The sequence below is a fragment of the Pistacia vera genome, unplaced genomic scaffold (assembly GCF_008641045.1).
Source record: "Pistacia vera cultivar Batoury unplaced genomic scaffold, PisVer_v2 Contig820, whole genome shotgun sequence".
In the NCBI taxonomy this organism is placed as follows: domain Eukaryota; kingdom Viridiplantae; phylum Streptophyta; class Magnoliopsida; order Sapindales; family Anacardiaceae; genus Pistacia; species Pistacia vera.
Window position 1 is genome coordinate 718,975 of NW_022196691.1, and position 16,856 is coordinate 735,830.

The following is a 16,856-nucleotide window of genomic DNA, read 5'->3' on the forward strand; positions in this document are numbered from 1 at the left end:
GTATGAAATTTACCTTTCAAGTAATTTTCTTTTTTTTGAATGGAAGGGTAAAATGGTCAATTTACATGTATTTCGAGATGTGACCATTATAAAGTGTAAGGGGTGATGTCATTGAAGAGAAATGAGGGTAGAATGGTCATAAAGTTGATTGATATGGTTAAATGGCGTAAACGGTAACCAAGGGTATAATGGTCTTTTCATACAAGTCCATATGTAATAAGTATCCACAAAAGTGCACCAAGGGTAAGTTAGTCATTTACCTAATGGGATTTCTTAATTGTTAAGTGTTTTAAAGAAGTCAAATGGCATTAAATGAGTGTTAATCTTTATGTTGTGGTAGAAATGACCAAAACGCCCTTATATGAAAAATTTATGCCAAATGACCCTTATATCTAACTTTTATTGACCAATCACATTAGAGCAACAATGGAATAAATATTTACAAGGTTTAAAGAGAGAGGAGTCGGCCTTGTACACCCCAAACATATCATCATCTTCTTCATCTCTTAAATCCACCATAAAAGCCACTAATCCAAGCATTTTATTCTCAAATTTTCATAGGATTTCAAGTTGATTTTCAAAGGAGATCACCATCCACATTTAAAGAACTTCAATTTCAGAGTTTAAGGTGAGTTTCAAAACCCTAGTTGTTCTGATCTTTTAGTTAAAAGAGAAATTCATAAGTGATTATATGTATAAGGTAGAAAGGGTGAACCTTTGGAGCTAAGGAGGAGTGTCTTTGTGCTTTGAATACTAAGGTAAGGAAAAAATCTCCCTTATGACTACAATTGATAACACCTAGGGTTTATGAAACTTACATTTATTTATGTTAATATGAGTGTGATGCTATGTTTTGGTTATGGATTGTTTAAATGGGTGTGTTGATTGGTGTATGTGTGCATGTGGAGGATGATTATGCCAATTAAGAGATTTGTAGTTGGACGATGTTTTGGCACTTTTTGGTTCTGTAAAAAGGGAGGTTTTTATGGCCTTTTATACTAAGAATGATATGGCAAATGATATGAATGTGCAAATGAAGGTGACATGGTTAAAATGAATAGAATTCGGATTTGGCTTTTTGAGACTTATACTGTACATGCTTCACTGAATCAGTCATAACTGAAGTTATAGAAGTCTGATTGAGTTGATTCTTGAAGTGTTAAAAAGTTGAGAAACAGACCTAAAACGTTTATGTTTTAGCCAAAAATAAATTCGAATTAGAAGATAATGGAAAAATTGCTTGAAAGTAACGAACTGTATGGCATCCACCTTCTTAATGGAAATTCCCATTTGTTTCTAATTCTAATAAACCCCTGAATAATCTTACTACTGAAATTCCTTGTATTGTATGAGAAATTGAATGAATTAAGTTAAGAAGTTTAGTAGGAGAATATAGTATGATTGAGCATGGAATATGTTAGTCCATATGTTTGCATTCATAATGGTAATGCATATAGCTTATTTAGTTGTCTTATGAAAAATTTATGAAATGTTAAAGAATGAATTCCATGAGTCTCTTGAGGTATAAACCAAGATCAGAGGAATGGAATTCTTATGGAAACCATGAGTCCTTTGAGGTGACGACCAAGAACAAGGTAATGGTTCAAATGAATCCGATCGGATAACAAAGACTAATGAAACCATCAAGTATAAAGACAAAAGAAATAAGCATGCCATGTACATGAATATTTCATAAGTCATATATGTTCTATGTTATATTATGTATGGTTATGTTATGACTTATGTTTATGAGAAAAGTTCAAAGTGTATGATATGTTTTATGAACTTGTTATGTCAAAGAATGAAGGTTATGTTTTGTAGGTAAGAAGGTCCTAAGTAATATACTTGTATAATGAACCTTAATAGTTTTTAAATGGCCATATTCCTTACTGAGCGATTAGCGCTCACCCCACGAAATGTTTTGCAGGTAAGGATTAAGACATGAAGCTGGGAGAGCATTCCGAGGGACGCTATGAGTATGAAGGGATGCTTTAATTATGACTATTGAATGGTTTTGCTAGTATTTAGTGTAGTAATTATGTTTATATCTCATAATGCAGTACATATGTCCATGTTATTATGGAGTATATATGTTTGTGTTAATAAAGGAAATCAAATTGCTACTAAATTTTGTAAAAGTCTATATGTTCTCGTAAGTACTGCTATGGATTTCATAATGTACTCCAAGAAAGGAAACTACATTTTTTACTTTTACAATGAACTTATTATAGTTTAGAAATTAAATTAAAATAAAAATAGATATATTTTTTTAAACTACAAGTTTATTCTTTAAATAGGATTTTAAAATAAACTTCTTTCCTAGGCGTGTGTTTTCTAGGTTCTCAATGGCCAAGGGATACTTAGGAAATACTCGGCTAGGGAGGGTTTTACAGCCTTGGTGAACTTTACCCGAGCCCATCAGATTCCCAGTCGAACAGTCCTGAAATTCACACTTGTTAGGAAAAAAATTTAAGACACAGGCATTATCTTGACATAGTTTGGAAACAGAGATGAGATTGAAATGGAAAGCAGGAACCAACAAGACATTATGAAGGATTAAATGTTGATTGAGATGAACAGTGCCTAATTGAGTGGCTGGTGCATGTGTTCCATTAGGCATGCGGACTGAGGTGTAGGGTATATGGGATGTGTGGCAAAAATGTTTGGGGTCGCAAATGATGTGGTCACTGGCCCCTGAATCAATTATGCAAAAATCTTCTTTGGTGATATTGGAACAAAAAGATGCATAGGATGTTGTATTGGCCTGTGGACTTTGATTCAGCATTTGCAGGATCTGACGATACTGTTCTTGGTTGAACATAGGAGCCGCAACATTATTCTCAGAATTGACAGGATGACTTACTTGATTGGCAGTGGCCGATCCAGACCGTTGATTTTGGTTGCGGCCATGAAGTTTCCAACACGTGTCTCACGTGTGGTTCCTCCTTTTGCAAAAATTGCAATAACGATTTTTGTTGGACTTGAAGGGCCCATGAGAGGGATTAAAATTGGTGGAGTGGACTGGGCTATTTCCCGAATTTAGGCCAGCTGCAAAATTTTGGACGTTTCTGGGATTTGGGCTATGAACAAAAGGTGAGCCCAAACCATTATTAAGCTTAGTTGAGTGTGAGCCATTGGATGAAGAGGAGGGATCTGAGCCATTGATGCCTCCATATAAAAAATGGTTGTCCCTGTCAGTGTGCCCTAGCCGCCCCTTTTCGTTTCCATTCTTCATCTCAGTCTGCCGTTGTTGGGGATGGACCGTGAAAGCCGCAGCTTCAATGATGGGTTGGGTTTTAGACGAAGCCGACCTCTGGCTCTCGTCTTGCACAGCTAGTTGGTAGGTGTGCTGGAGAGATGGCGCTGGTGTCGTATCCAACATCTGAGTTCGAAAAGACAAAAAATTGTCATTCAAACCAAGCAAAAAATGTACTAACCTGTTCTGATCTTTCAGGTGCTGGATCTGGTGAAGAATTGTGAAGGGCCCTTCAATCGGTTCTTCAATAGCTTCGAGCTCGTTCTAAATCGCCGAAAGGCGATTGAAATATACTATGACTGGCAGGTTGTGTTGTTTGATTTCGAGGAGATTTTTGCGCAAAGTAAAAATCTTTGCGAGATCAAGTTGGCCATTCATCTCTCGGATGTTTGTCCACATTTCATGTGCGTTTTCTGTCTGAGGCAAGTCGACAGCAATCTCCTGGGTCAGGGAGTTGTTGATTCAGGCGCGAACGAGGGTATTGCACCGGATCCAGTGCTGGATTAGATGCGGTTCAGTGGGTTGGGGAAGGGTTCCATCGATGAACCCTTCTTTATTTTTGGTTACCAGAGCTCGCTGGAAATCTCTGGCCTAGGTGGCATAATTTTGGGAGCCTGTTAATGGTTGTTTAACGAGCATGAGTTCAGAGCCATCGAAAATCAGTGAGAAAAGGGGATCCCCTGGTTCCGGTCGATCGGTGGAGGCTGGGAGGATTTGGAAAAAGGGGTAGGGATTCTGACCGGATGAGTAGGGATTTTGACTCATCGGGTTAGGGTTTTGACCCATAAACTCGAATGGAAATGGGCCGGGTTGAAAATGGAAGCTGAGTTGTTGGTTGGGCTCTGGTGGATGATTTTGACCAGTGTGGATGTTTGGGCCTAGTGGAGTTTGGTTGTGTGGGCTGTCATTTGTGGCTATGGATTCTGAGTCTAGTTCAATTGTTGTTTTGGTTGAATCCATTTTGTGAAGTTTGAAAAACAAAAAAAAAAACTAATCTTATGGCCTTGTTTTGCAGGTTTAGAGAAACAATGACTTAGAGAGGATTGTAGCGGAAGCAAAGGTTGTGCTTTGATATACCATGTCAGAGTTAAAGATTGAAGGTGGCAAAAGGGCCACAAGACTGCCGAAGAATGCCTACAAAGGGAGCTTGATAAAAGGGCAGAAATGAAGACCAAAGAATATCAAGCAAGAGACAATTGTAATTGTATTACTTGTATATTGTAAAGAGTATATGAGCCAATTTATACAATGACTTTGAATACAATAAAGGTAATGAAATAATACAGTAAAGGAAACACAATAAACAAAATATTACAATGTACAATCAAATAATTGTAAATCAACAATTGCTTGATTCCAGCATGAATATCTTCAGCATTCCATATTTCATATTAGATAATGTGGGTCACATGTCAGCAGTCTGTTTCATAATCTATTGAAATTAGAGTTTTCAATAAGGACATAGCAGCCTGTTCTTCCCCTGTTCTCGGCGGAGACAAGCATGTTATCAGTCGGGAAGAGCATAACTTGTCGTGTGCTTTCATTACTTTGCCTCTCAAAATCTTGTATTTGTATTTTAGTTACTTCAATTTTGCTTAGTGTAATATTTTGTCAAAATCAGGAGAAGGAGCAGTAAACTGGAGGAACAAGTTGTCTGCTTTTGATAGATCTACATTAGATTTCATTAAACATCAATCAATCTTGGTATAATATTATTTCCTGTCACGAAATTTTTACAAAGACATACTATTATATGCAATATGCCTGTGGATTCTCTTCATATGCAGCCAGGTGACATGTTGTGATAACAATCATTACGTTATAAATATTGTAATACTTCAGAAAGGAATTAAAAATGATGCAATTTCTGGATAAATTAGTACTAGCTTCTGATCTGGTATAAAAAAAAAATTACATTTGATTGAGATAATGCAGCACTGTACTTTGTGTAACTTCATCTGATTTGACTCTGAACTTCCCCTTTACTAAAGGGAAAAAAGGGAAAAAAAAAAAAAAAAAAAAAGGATGGATTCTCCTCACTTTTATACAGATATGCTTTATTTCCCACAGTTTTTTTGGTTGAAAAAGAGACGGTAGGTAAAGCCTAAAATAGCCATTGAAATTTAGTTCAACGAGCCTAAAAGAATTGTTGTTGAAAAAAGAAACACCTTGATTATACAGAATCCATAGCACTAGAAAAGTTTTGGTGACTTTATATAAAGTTTTCATCACTTAGGAGAATGGTTGATACTTGTGTTTTTTTACTGTTCTATTTCAGTCTTGTCAACAGAAATGTAGTCATCAACAGAGTAAAACTTATAAAAGTGAACTTATAACATTAATCAAATGTGAAAATGATAGCCTCAAATACTCTTTTCAAAGTTATTAACAGAGTAAAACTTATAATATTAAAATTTATGAGAGGAGAATTAAATTATATTTGGAAAATCTTGAGTTTACTTAAGCTCGAAGCCTCTATAATTAAGTAAGAGTAAACGACATTTTCCCATCCAGGGTTTGGCAAATCTCCGTGCCCACCCCTAGTTTCATAAATTACAGATTCCCACCCTTAAATTAACACCGATACTTTTCTCTAAAAATAACCACTACATCTCAAATTTCTCTCAAATAACCCCCAAAGGATCCCAACTAAGCCAAGAATCCAGCCTAATTCCGGCACCATTGGACCTCCCTGACATCACCATTAACATCCTCTTATCCTTCTCACTCGATTGCAACTCGGCGAGGTGCCAACATTTGGCTGGAAAGGTGCGACAAAACGCGAAAACCTAAGGGAGAGGCGGCGACGATCGGCAGGCAATTGCGGTCGGCAATGTTGGGGTTTTTTATGGGGGGAAGCCAGTGATGCTATTGGTGGTGTTAGGGGTGGTTTCCAGTGCCGAGACCCGTTGGAATTTGGATAAAATGCCGATTGAAACTAAGAGTAGCGGCTAGCGATTGGGGGTTTAATAAAGCAAGGAGGTTAGGGGTTTTGATGTGAGGGTTGAGGGGATTGTAATGGTAGTGTCGAGAGAGGTCAGCTGCGTCGAGAACAAGTCGGAATGGCTTGAAATCGCCGGTGGGGTGAATTTGAGAAGTCAAGGGTTATTTTGAAATTTTTTGATGGAGTTAATTTGAGAAGTGAAAGGTTATTTTGAAATTTTTATCTTTGAAATGCCCATTTTATCCTTTTAACTATTAGATTAACCAGTTAAAGGTGGAAATATGCAATTTATGAAACCAGAGTGGGAACTTGTAGATTTGTCAAACCTTGAGTGGGCAAATGTCGTTTACTCAATTAAGTAATAACGTGTACAGGTACAAAAGGAGGATAACAGAGTGGCGCTTACACTTTATATAGACAATAAAACCTCCGATAACTAAACATGTAGGATTTAACCTTTATTGAACAAATAAAAGACTTCAGTGGTTTTTTCCACATAATATTACAGTATTATGATCAACAACTCTGGTTCAGTAAATGATACCTCTTTCTCCTTCATGGTGGTTTTTTCCACTTTTTATTAGTAACATATTCATATGCTGCAAAGTTTAGGTCTTTCTTGGTCTCCACAGACTGAAATCCTTGAAGCAGATAGTGAACAAACCCCTGCTTCATTTGCTGTTTTTTCTTGAAGTAAACAACTGCTGAGACTGTTTACAGTGAGCAATTGCTCCCTCGATTGAATTTTCGATCTCCGAATTCGCACTGCTACTCCTCTTGAGCAACTGTAAATCATAAAACCTGAGTGAACTGAATGAAAAAGATGAAGATGAAGAAGAACCAGATGAAGATGTAGATGTTGATGAAGATAAACACTTCATTGCAGAATGCCTTTGAATTGCTCCTGAGAAGGACCTTCTGTGGACATTATTAGCACCATCCTCAACCATCTCCTTTTTAATGTTCTTGGAGAAAGTAGTAGGTATCTTGTATCTATCATTACCAATTTTTCCAAACGGGGACTTGCTTAAACAAGTGTTGCCTTTTGAAATATTTTCTGGCTCAACATCACAAGCTGCTTTGGCGCAGAACTCATCCGAACAGCCGGACTTACCAAACAAAGACATGAGATATGCCCGCGATGCTTTGAGCTTTTGACCCAGTGAAGATTTCTTAATCAGCTTGAGCTTTCTGTTCCAAGACTTCTTTGACTGATCACCATCAATGAAACCACTCATTTCAGTCGACCAGTCAAAGAAGTATTCATCTGGGTTTATTTCACTACTAACTCTGCAAGACTCTGACGGCGAAACATTACAAGATTCTAATGGGGTACTCGTATTAGTTGCAGTAGTACCAGAGCTAGTAACAAACGGAATGACACAGCTTTCTTCAGACGAATCTTGTGTTTTTTTCTCTGAGGTAGTGAGTTTTTGAACCATTAGTAAACGAGGAGGAAGGTGAAGAGGAAGGAGTTTACCCTTATAAAAAAGATCATCGGCAGGAGTAGTTGTGGACTCTCTGTCATGAGAAACAGAACACATTTGGAACTCAAACTCCCTGCTGTGTGGTGGAGAGTTGATGGAGTAACACAAGAACTTTGAGGAAGAACTAACCTCTAAATCAATATAATCATCTTCTACATGATTACATAAAGCTTGGTTTTTGGCCATCTCATGTGAACTATTTTCTCTTTCTCTCTCTGCTTGTGTGTGAAGATGCTTATGGAGAGCTGAGCTTGGTGAATGAGGAGGAGGGCAGACAGTGCATCACTTAAAAGTAAAGATGTAGACAACTTAGAAAGTGAAAAAAATTATATTGAAAACCATTGTCAGATTTTTCTTTTCTTTTTTCAATATCTTGAATGGTTCCAAATAGTAAAATGCAGATACAAATGTGGATTCAGCAGCTAGACACTCAGTGACCTATATGTCTTTGCTTATATCTTTTTCATCAGTATATATGTGGCTCCTATACAGTTACTTTTGTTTGAATTATGTTTTTTTATCTTTTCGTTTCACTTCTATCTTTTCCAAAACTTAAATTTCTGCATTCTAATGGTAAACTATTCAAATTCTTTTCTTTTTTTTTTTCCTTTACCCTTTTCAGATTGAGACTTCTTGTCACCAAAAATCAAAGTTTCAGTACTTTTAACATGTAGCAGGATTATGTGAGATCAAATCATGAATCAGAATCATTATAATTTGGTAAGGACTAAAAACCAGTGGATAAACTAGCTGGAGTACTCTTGTTTGTCTTGTTTAGTTTTCCAAGCTCTCATGCGTTGATGATTTGATGTTATGGTATTCATACTTTGAATTTGAAACGTTTTATGCAGAAGTGTGAGTATCTTCCACTACAATGGAGAAGGGGACAGTGGGTTCTTTTGTTTTTATTGATAGTTTCAATGTAATTGACTCTTCAAAGCCTATTCAACAGTGTTGAGAAAATGAAAGTAGAGTGGAAATGTATTAATCAGCATTCATCTTATTTGAAATCATGATATTGACATGCATAAAAGTGTATCCACTTAGGAGTAATTAATTGGGTTGAGTTTGAGCCCTCCTTGGGTGTTAATAAAAGTAGCCACTAGAATTCTTACTCGACGGTAGTCTCAAAGTCTCGAAAGATTAGTTAAGGTATGCGTAAACTGGCCTAAACACTCCGATCATAGAAAACAAAAATAGGTTGAGGCTTTTTAATTTCCTTAGTTTAACTGTTTGCTTTTTTTTACCCCTTTACAAATCTACATGTGCTCATGCTCTTTAGTCGTTAACTCTCATAACCCTTGGTGAACTTTACCCAGCCCATCAGATTCCCAGTCGAACAGTCCTGAAATTCACACTTGTAGGAAAAAAATTTAGACAGGCATATCTTGACATAGTTTGGAAACAGAGATGAGATGGAAATGGAAAGCAGGAACAACAAGACATTATGAAGGATTAAATGTTGATTGAGATGAACAGTGCCTAATTGAGTGGCTGGTGCATGTGTTCCATTAGGCATGCGGACTGAGGTGTGGGTATATGGGATGTGTGGCAAAAAGTTTGGGGTCGCAAATGATGTGGTCACTGGCCCCTGAATCATTATGCCAAAATTTCTTTGGTGATATTGGAACAAAAAGATGCATAGGATGTTGTATTGTGGCCTGTGCTTTGATTCAGCATTGTCAGGATCTGACGATACTGTTCTTGGTTGAACAAGGAGCCGCAACATTATTCTCAGAATTGAAGGATGACTTACTTGATTGGCAGTGGCCGATCCAGACCGTTGATTTTGGTTGCGGCATGAAGTTTCCAACACTGTCTCACGTGTGGTTTCCTCCTTTTCAAAAATTGCAATAACGATTTTTGTTGGACTTGAAGGGCCCCATGAGAGGATTAAAATGGTGGAGTGGACTGGGCTTATTCCGAATTTAGGCCAGCTGCAAATTTTGGACGTTTCTGGATTTGGCTATGAACAAAAGGTGAGCCCAAACCATTAAGCTTAGTTGAGTGGAGCCATTGGATGAAGAGGAGGATCTGAGCCATTGATGCCTCCATATAAAAAATGGTTGTCCCTGTCAGTGTCCTAGCCGCCCCTTTTCGTTTCCATTCTTCATCTCAGTCTGCCGTTGTTGGGGATGGACCGGAAAGCCGCATTTCAATGATGGGTTGGGTTTTAGACGAAGCCGACCTCTGGCTCTCGTCTTACAGACTTGTTGTAGGTGTGCTGGAGAGATGGCGCTGGTGTCGTATCCACATCTGAGTTCGAAAAGACAAAAAATTGTCATTCAAACCAAGCAAAAAATGTACTAACCTTTCTGATCTTTCAGGTGCTGGATCTGGTGAAGAATTGTGAAGGGCCCTTCAATCGGTTCTTCAATAGCTTCGAGCTCGTTCTAAATCGCCGAAAGGCGATTGAAATATACTATGACTGCAGGTTGTGTTGTTTGATTTCGAGGAGATTTTGCGCAAAAAGTAAAATCTTTGCGAGATCAAGTTGGCCATTCATCTCTCGGATGTTTGTCCACATTTCATGTGCGTTTTCTGTCTGGGCAAGTCGACAGCAATCTCCTGGGTCAGGGAGTTGTTGTTCAGGCGCGACGAGGGTATTGCACCGGATCCGTGCTGGATTAGATGCGGTTCAGGGGTTGGGGAAGGGTTCCATCGATGAACCCTTCTTTATTTTGGTTACCAGAGCTCGCTGGAATCTCTGGCCTAGGTGGCATAATTTTGGGAGCCTGTTAATGGTTGTTTAACGAGCATGAGTTCAGAGCCATCGAAAATCAGTGAGAAAAGGGATCCCCTGGTTCCGTCGATCGGTGGAGGCTGGGAGGATTTGAAAAAGGGGTAGGGATTCTGACCGGATGAGTAGGGATTTTGACCTCATCGGTTAGGGTTTTGACCCTAAACTCGATGGAAATGGCCGGGTTGAAAATGGAAGCTGAGTTGTTGGTTGGCTCTGGTGGATGATTTTGACCAGTGTGGATGTTTGGGCCTAGTGGAGTTTGGTTGTGTGGCTGTCATTGTGGCTATGGATTCTGAGTCTGTTCAATTGTTGTTTTGGTTGAATCCATTTTGTGAAGTTTGAAAAACAAAAAAAAAACTAATCTTATGGCCTTGTTTTGCAGGTTTAGAGAACAATGACTTAGAGAGGATTGTAGCGAAGCAAAGGTTGTGCTTTGATATACCATGTCAGAGTTAAAGATTGAAGGTGGCAAAAGGGCACACGACTGCCGAAGAATGCCTACAAAGGGAGCTTGATAAAAGGGCAGAAATGAAGACCAAAGAATATCAAGCGAGGACAATTGTAATTGTTACTTGTATATTGTAAAGAGTATATGAGCCAATTTATACAATGACTTTGAATACAATAAAGGTAATGAAATAATACATGAAGGAAACACAATAAACAAAATATTACAATGTACAATCAAATAATTGTAAATCAACAATTGCTTGATTCCAGCATGAATATCTTCAGCATTCCATATTTCATATTAGATATGTGGGTCACATGTCAGCAGTCTGTTTCATAATCTATTGAAATTAGAGTTTCAATAAGGACAGCAGCCTGTTCTTCCCCTGTTCTCGGCGGAGACAAGCATGTTATCAGTCGGGAAGAGCATAACTTGTCGTGTGCTTTCATTACTTTGCCTCTCAAATCTTGTATTTGTATTTTAGTTACTTCAATTTTGCTTAGTGTAATATTTTGTCAAAATCAGGAGAAGGAGCAGTAAACTGGAGGAACAAGTTGTCTGCTTTTGATAGATCTACATTAGATTTCATTAAACATCAATCAATCTTGGTATATTTTATTTCCTGTCACGAAATTTTTACAAAGACTACTATTAATGCAATATGCCTGTGGATTCTCTTCATATGCAGCCAGGTGACATGTTGTGATAACAATCATTACGTTATAAATATTGTAATACTTCAGAAAGGAATTAAAAAATGATGCAATTCTGGATAATTAGTACTAGCTTCGATCTGGTATAAAAAAAAATTACATTTGATTGAGATAATGCAGCACTGTACTTTGTGTAACTTCATCTGATTTGACTCTGAACTTCCCCTTTAAAGGGCAAAAAGGGCAAAAAAAAAAAAAAAAAAGGATGGATTCTCCTCACTTTTATACAGATATGCTTTATTTCCCACAGTTTTTTTGGTTGAAAAAGAGACGGTAGTAAAGCCTAAATAGCCATTGAAATTTTAGTTCAACGAGCCTAAAAGAATTGTTGTTGAAAAAAGAACACCTTGATTATACAGATCCATAGCACTAGAAAAGTTTTGGTGACTTTATATAAAGTTTTCATCACTTAGGAGAATGGTTGATACTTGTTTTTTTTCTGTTCTATTTCAGTCTTGTCAACAGAAATGTAGTCATCAACAGAGTAAACTTATAAAGTGAACTTATAACATTAATCAAATGTGAAAATGATAGCCTCAAATACTCTTTTCAAAGTTATCAACAGAGTAAAACTTATAAAATTAATCAAATGTGAAAATGATAGCCTCAAATACTCTTTTCAAAGTTAGTAGCAGGGTGGGAGACTTTCTTGACAACTCATAGGAGGAGAATTAAATTATATTTGGAAAATCTTGAGTTTACTTAAGCTCGAAGCCTCTAAATTAAGTAAAGTAAACGACATTTTCCCATCCAGGGTTTGGCAAATCTCCGGGCCCACCCCTAGTTTCATAAATTACAGATTCCCACCCTTAAATTAACACCGATACTTTTCTCTAAAAATAACCACTACATCTCAAATTCTCTCAAATAACCCCAAAGGATCCCAACTAAGCCAAGAATCCAGCCTAATTCCGGCACCATTGGACCTCCCTGACATCACCATTAACATCCTCTTATCCTTCTCACTCGATTGCAACTCGGCGAGGTGCCACATTTGCTGGAAAGGTGCGACAAAACGCGAAAACCTAAGGGAGAGCGGCGCGATCGGCAGGCAATTGCGGTCGGCAATGTTGGGGTTTTTTATGGGGGAAGCCAGTGATGCTATTGGTGGTGTTAGGGTGGTTTCCAGTGCCGAGACCCGGGAATTTGGATAAAATGCCGATTGAAACTAAGAGTAGCGGCTAGCGATTGGGGTTTAATAAAGCAAGGAGGTTGGTTTTGATGTGAGGGTTGAGGGATTGTAATGGTAGTGTCGAGAGAGGTCAGCTGCGTTCAGCAAGTCGGAATGGCTTGAAATCGCGGTGGGGTATTTGAGAAGTCAAGGGTTATTTTGAAATTTTTTGATGGAGTTAATTGAGGAATGAAAGGTTATTTTGAAATTTTTATCTTTGAAATGCCCATTTTACCTTTTAACTATTAGATTAACCAGTTAAAGGTGGAAATATGCAATTTATGAAACTCATTATGTTTATGAGAAAAGTCCAAAGTGTATGATATGTTTTATGAACTTGTTATGTCAAAGAATGAAGGTCATGTTTTGTAGGTAGATAAGGTCCTAAGTAATATATACTTATATAATGAACCTTAATAGTTTATAAATCGCCATATTCCCTTACTGAGCGATTAGCGCTCACCCCACGAAATGTTTTAAAATGTTTTGCAGGTAAGGATTAAGGCATGAAGCTGGGAGAGGATTCCGAGGGACGCTATGAGCATGAAAGGATGTTTTAATAATGACTGTTGAATGGTTTTGCTAGTATTTAGTGTAGTAATTATGTTTATATTTCATAATGCAACAAATCTGTCCATGTTCTATAATGGAGTAAATATGTTGTGTTAATAAAGGAAATGAAATTGTTAGTAAATTTTGTAAAAGTGTGTATGCTCTAGTAAGTATTACTATGGATTTCATAATTTACTCCAAGAAATGAAACTATATTTTTTAACTCATACAATGAACTTAATTCAGAAAATATATATATATATATATATGTTTTTAAACTACAAGTTTATTCTTTAAATAGGATTTTAAAATAAACTTCTTTCCTAGGCGTGCGTTTTCTAGGTTCTCAATGGCCAAGGGATACTTAGGAAATACCCAGCTAGAGAGGGGTTTTACAGTTAGTATCAGAGCACGGTTTTGGGTGTTCAAAATGATGTTTTGATTGAATTGTTAGAGTTATTTTATATTTAATTGATGATGGAAATGGTGTTTGTAAGTAATGGAAGTATCATTCCTCATGCGTCCCCAAGATACTCTCTCTAGTTGATTGCTGTAAGTATTTTCTTTACTTGTTTAGTGAATAGAATTAGCTAATGTTGATTGAAATTTGCGTGAGTAAAGGGTATGGCTATGAGGCGTCCACGAAAGGTTAATAGGAGGGGCGAGGAGAATGTTAATGAAGCAGGCACTAGTGAGCCAGTAGCACCGACTACCAGTGCGCTCCCTAATAGTGGACTAGCTACGTCTACTCAAAATGCTTATGTTTTGGATGAGGCTGCAATCAACAGGATGATTCAGGCAACCATTACTGAGGCCTTTAGGAGGGTTATCCCGGAGAGTATAAGTAACCAAGTGAACCCAAATCCCTCAGCTCCAGTAGTTCAGCCTCAGCTCCAAATACCAGTTCCACCTCCAGTAACCAGACCAGTTATGCGATGGGTGCTACACCTTTTGGACAAGTAGAACCAATCTATAATCTTTATCAAAAGCACCAACCTCTGGAGTTCAGTGGTTCAAATGATCCGGCGGTGACAGAGGAGTGGTTAGAGACTGTCGAACGGGCAATGGCCTTGTTTCCCATAAGTGACCAGGAAAAAGTCCGATATGCTTCCTATTTGTTGAGAGGAGATGCCCGGGTATGGTGGAAGCTAATGGAGCATACCTATGTGACGAGTGCTCTTTCTTGGAATGAATTTAAAAGGCTATTTGAAGCAGAATACCGGTCGGCGGACATGTTATCCGTAAAGACTCAAGAGTTCACGGAATTGAAACAAGGTAATATGATTGTTAGAGAGTATGCTACAATGTTTAACTCCTTAGCCCATTTTGCTCCTACTATGGTGAGTACTCAACAGTGCCGGTTAGAGAGATTTGTTAATGGATTGCACACAAAGATTGCCCAGATTATTATAGCGGGTGGTCAACCTCCCTAGACTTATAGTGAGGCCCTGGAACGGGCATTAAGAGTAGAGATTTATGTGAATAAGGAGAGGCAGATGGAGAACCCCAAGTTGGTGATTGGTAGTTCTAGTTCGGGCCAGACAGCAATTCAGAAAGTTGCTGAAAATTAAATGATCCTCACCAACCTCACACAGATGGTCCAAAATTTACATCGAGGTAAGGAATCTAACTCTTGGGTTGAATTATCCAGGGGAATTTTACTAACTCCTAAGGAATACGGTGATATTAATAGCAATGACACAACTCAAACATCTTCTTATTGGAGCAAATTATTGCCCAAAGTAAATCTTCCAATGTTTGAAGGAGACGATCCTAGGACTTGGGTTATTAAATGCAAGAGGTATTTCAATATTTATGAGGTAGGTGACAGTAGGAAGGTTGAATTAGCTTCTCTATTTCTATCTGAAAAAACAGAGATGTGGTTTCAAAATTGGAGCAAGGAAAAATGAGTGATAGAATGGGAGAAATTTGAGAAAGCCCTGTATGATAGGTTTGAGGATAATTTGATGGAGGATATAGTTAAGACGTTTAACTCTTTATGACAAGAAGGAAGTGTGGAGGAGTTTCAAATCAAATTTGAAGAACTTAAACCTCATATGGAGAGACTGGACCCCAACTTGACTTAGTCCTATTTCCTATCTAGCTTTATTAGGGGCCTGAAAAGTGAAATTAAGCCCATGGTGAGGCTCCTAAGGCCCACCAATTTGTACCAAGCCATTGAACATGCCAAGATTAAAGAAATTTTCTTTCAAGAGACTGGTAGGCCCTAAACCATAACCACAAGAAAAATCCATATTTTAGTACCAAAGCAAACACCCACAGTCCTACCAACTCAAACAACTAGCCTTATCTAAAATCCAATTACCCGAATACTACAAACATCAGATTTCATTCTCCCAGCAACTATGCCCCATAGTACAAAAACCAAGCCAATTCCACAAACACAAACCCCATAAAATTTGCTCATTCAAGCCAAATATCCTCCTTCATGGAATCTAGTGGGTCTAACACAAATAAAATCCAACCGAAGAAAAACCCTGGGAGCTCTACAAATGTGGGGATAGGTATTTTCCAAGGCACCAATGTCAATCAAAAAAATTGATGGCCTTATAAGAAGAACCAGAAGAATTGATAGTAGAAGAAGAAGAAGGGGTGATGGAAGAGGGCTATGAACAAGAAGGGATTGAATGTCATGATGAAAAAGAAGGGCGAATGGAGTTATCTATGAATGCTATCAATGGGGGAGTAAGTGATAATACCATCAAGCTCAAAGGGTAAATGAAAGGAAAGGCGATTTTGATATTGATTGACAGTGGGACTACCCATAGCTTCATGGATGGCAAGACTGGGAAGGAGCTTAAGTTAGAGATGACGCAAGTTTCTCCAGTGACTGTTGCGGTAGCTGATGGCAGAAAACTAATGGTGAAGGCCAAATGTTTGGGTTGTACATGGGATATGCAGAGGCATAAATTCAAGTTTGATGTAAGGGTATTAGATTTGGGAGACTATGGTTGTAAGTAATTGATCTACCATACGTAGCGGAAAACAAAAATTCAATCGGTAAATAAATTACCTTTCTTTGCCAAGATCCGAGTATAGATTATACCGTTTACATGTTTATAAACAAAATCTGTATAAAGTAAATCCATTCAAGGATTAGAATACTTATGTACATTTGGAGGCTCCTTCAAATATCTCTAATTTCGGACACGAACATTGTTCACTTGTTACTGTTCACCGTCGTCTACTGTTCAATATCTACTATTCATAGTCTACTGTTCACATGATTTTTCGCCAATCGATCCAAAGTAAGATCGCACTCACAGAAGTCCACACGAAGATAATCTGCAGAACCTTTAATTATTTTGCTAGAACAATCAAGGGCTTCAAGAATCAAGAAAGAAGAACAAGAAAAAGTTTCCTTCTTGAGAGAGAGAGAGATAGGGTGGCTAGGGTTTTAATTGAATAAATAATTCTCTTATGCTTTAATTTTAAGTTGCACTTATATAGTGCAACAATTAAAACCCTATTCCACTTAGGAATAGCTATGGGCTCCAACCCTAGTTTACCCTTGCAAC

The 16,856-nt window shown here is 37.8% G+C and overlaps 1 protein-coding gene across 1 annotated transcript; it reads right to left on the bottom strand.

Moving 5' to 3' along the window:
- Positions 1-6,620: 6,620 nt before the first annotated feature.
- On the bottom strand, positions 6,621-7,927 carry LOC116117756 (probable membrane-associated kinase regulator 4). The gene is made up of 2 exons (XM_031403776.1): positions 6,900-7,927; positions 6,621-6,868 (listed from the first exon to the last, which is right to left on the bottom strand). Exons 1-2 carry the CDS (start codon positions 7,871-7,873, stop codon positions 6,793-6,795), a joined length of 1,050 nt encoding a protein of 349 aa, XP_031259636.1. The 5' UTR covers positions 7,874-7,927; the 3' UTR covers positions 6,621-6,792.
- Positions 7,928-16,856: the final 8,929 nt, after the last annotated feature.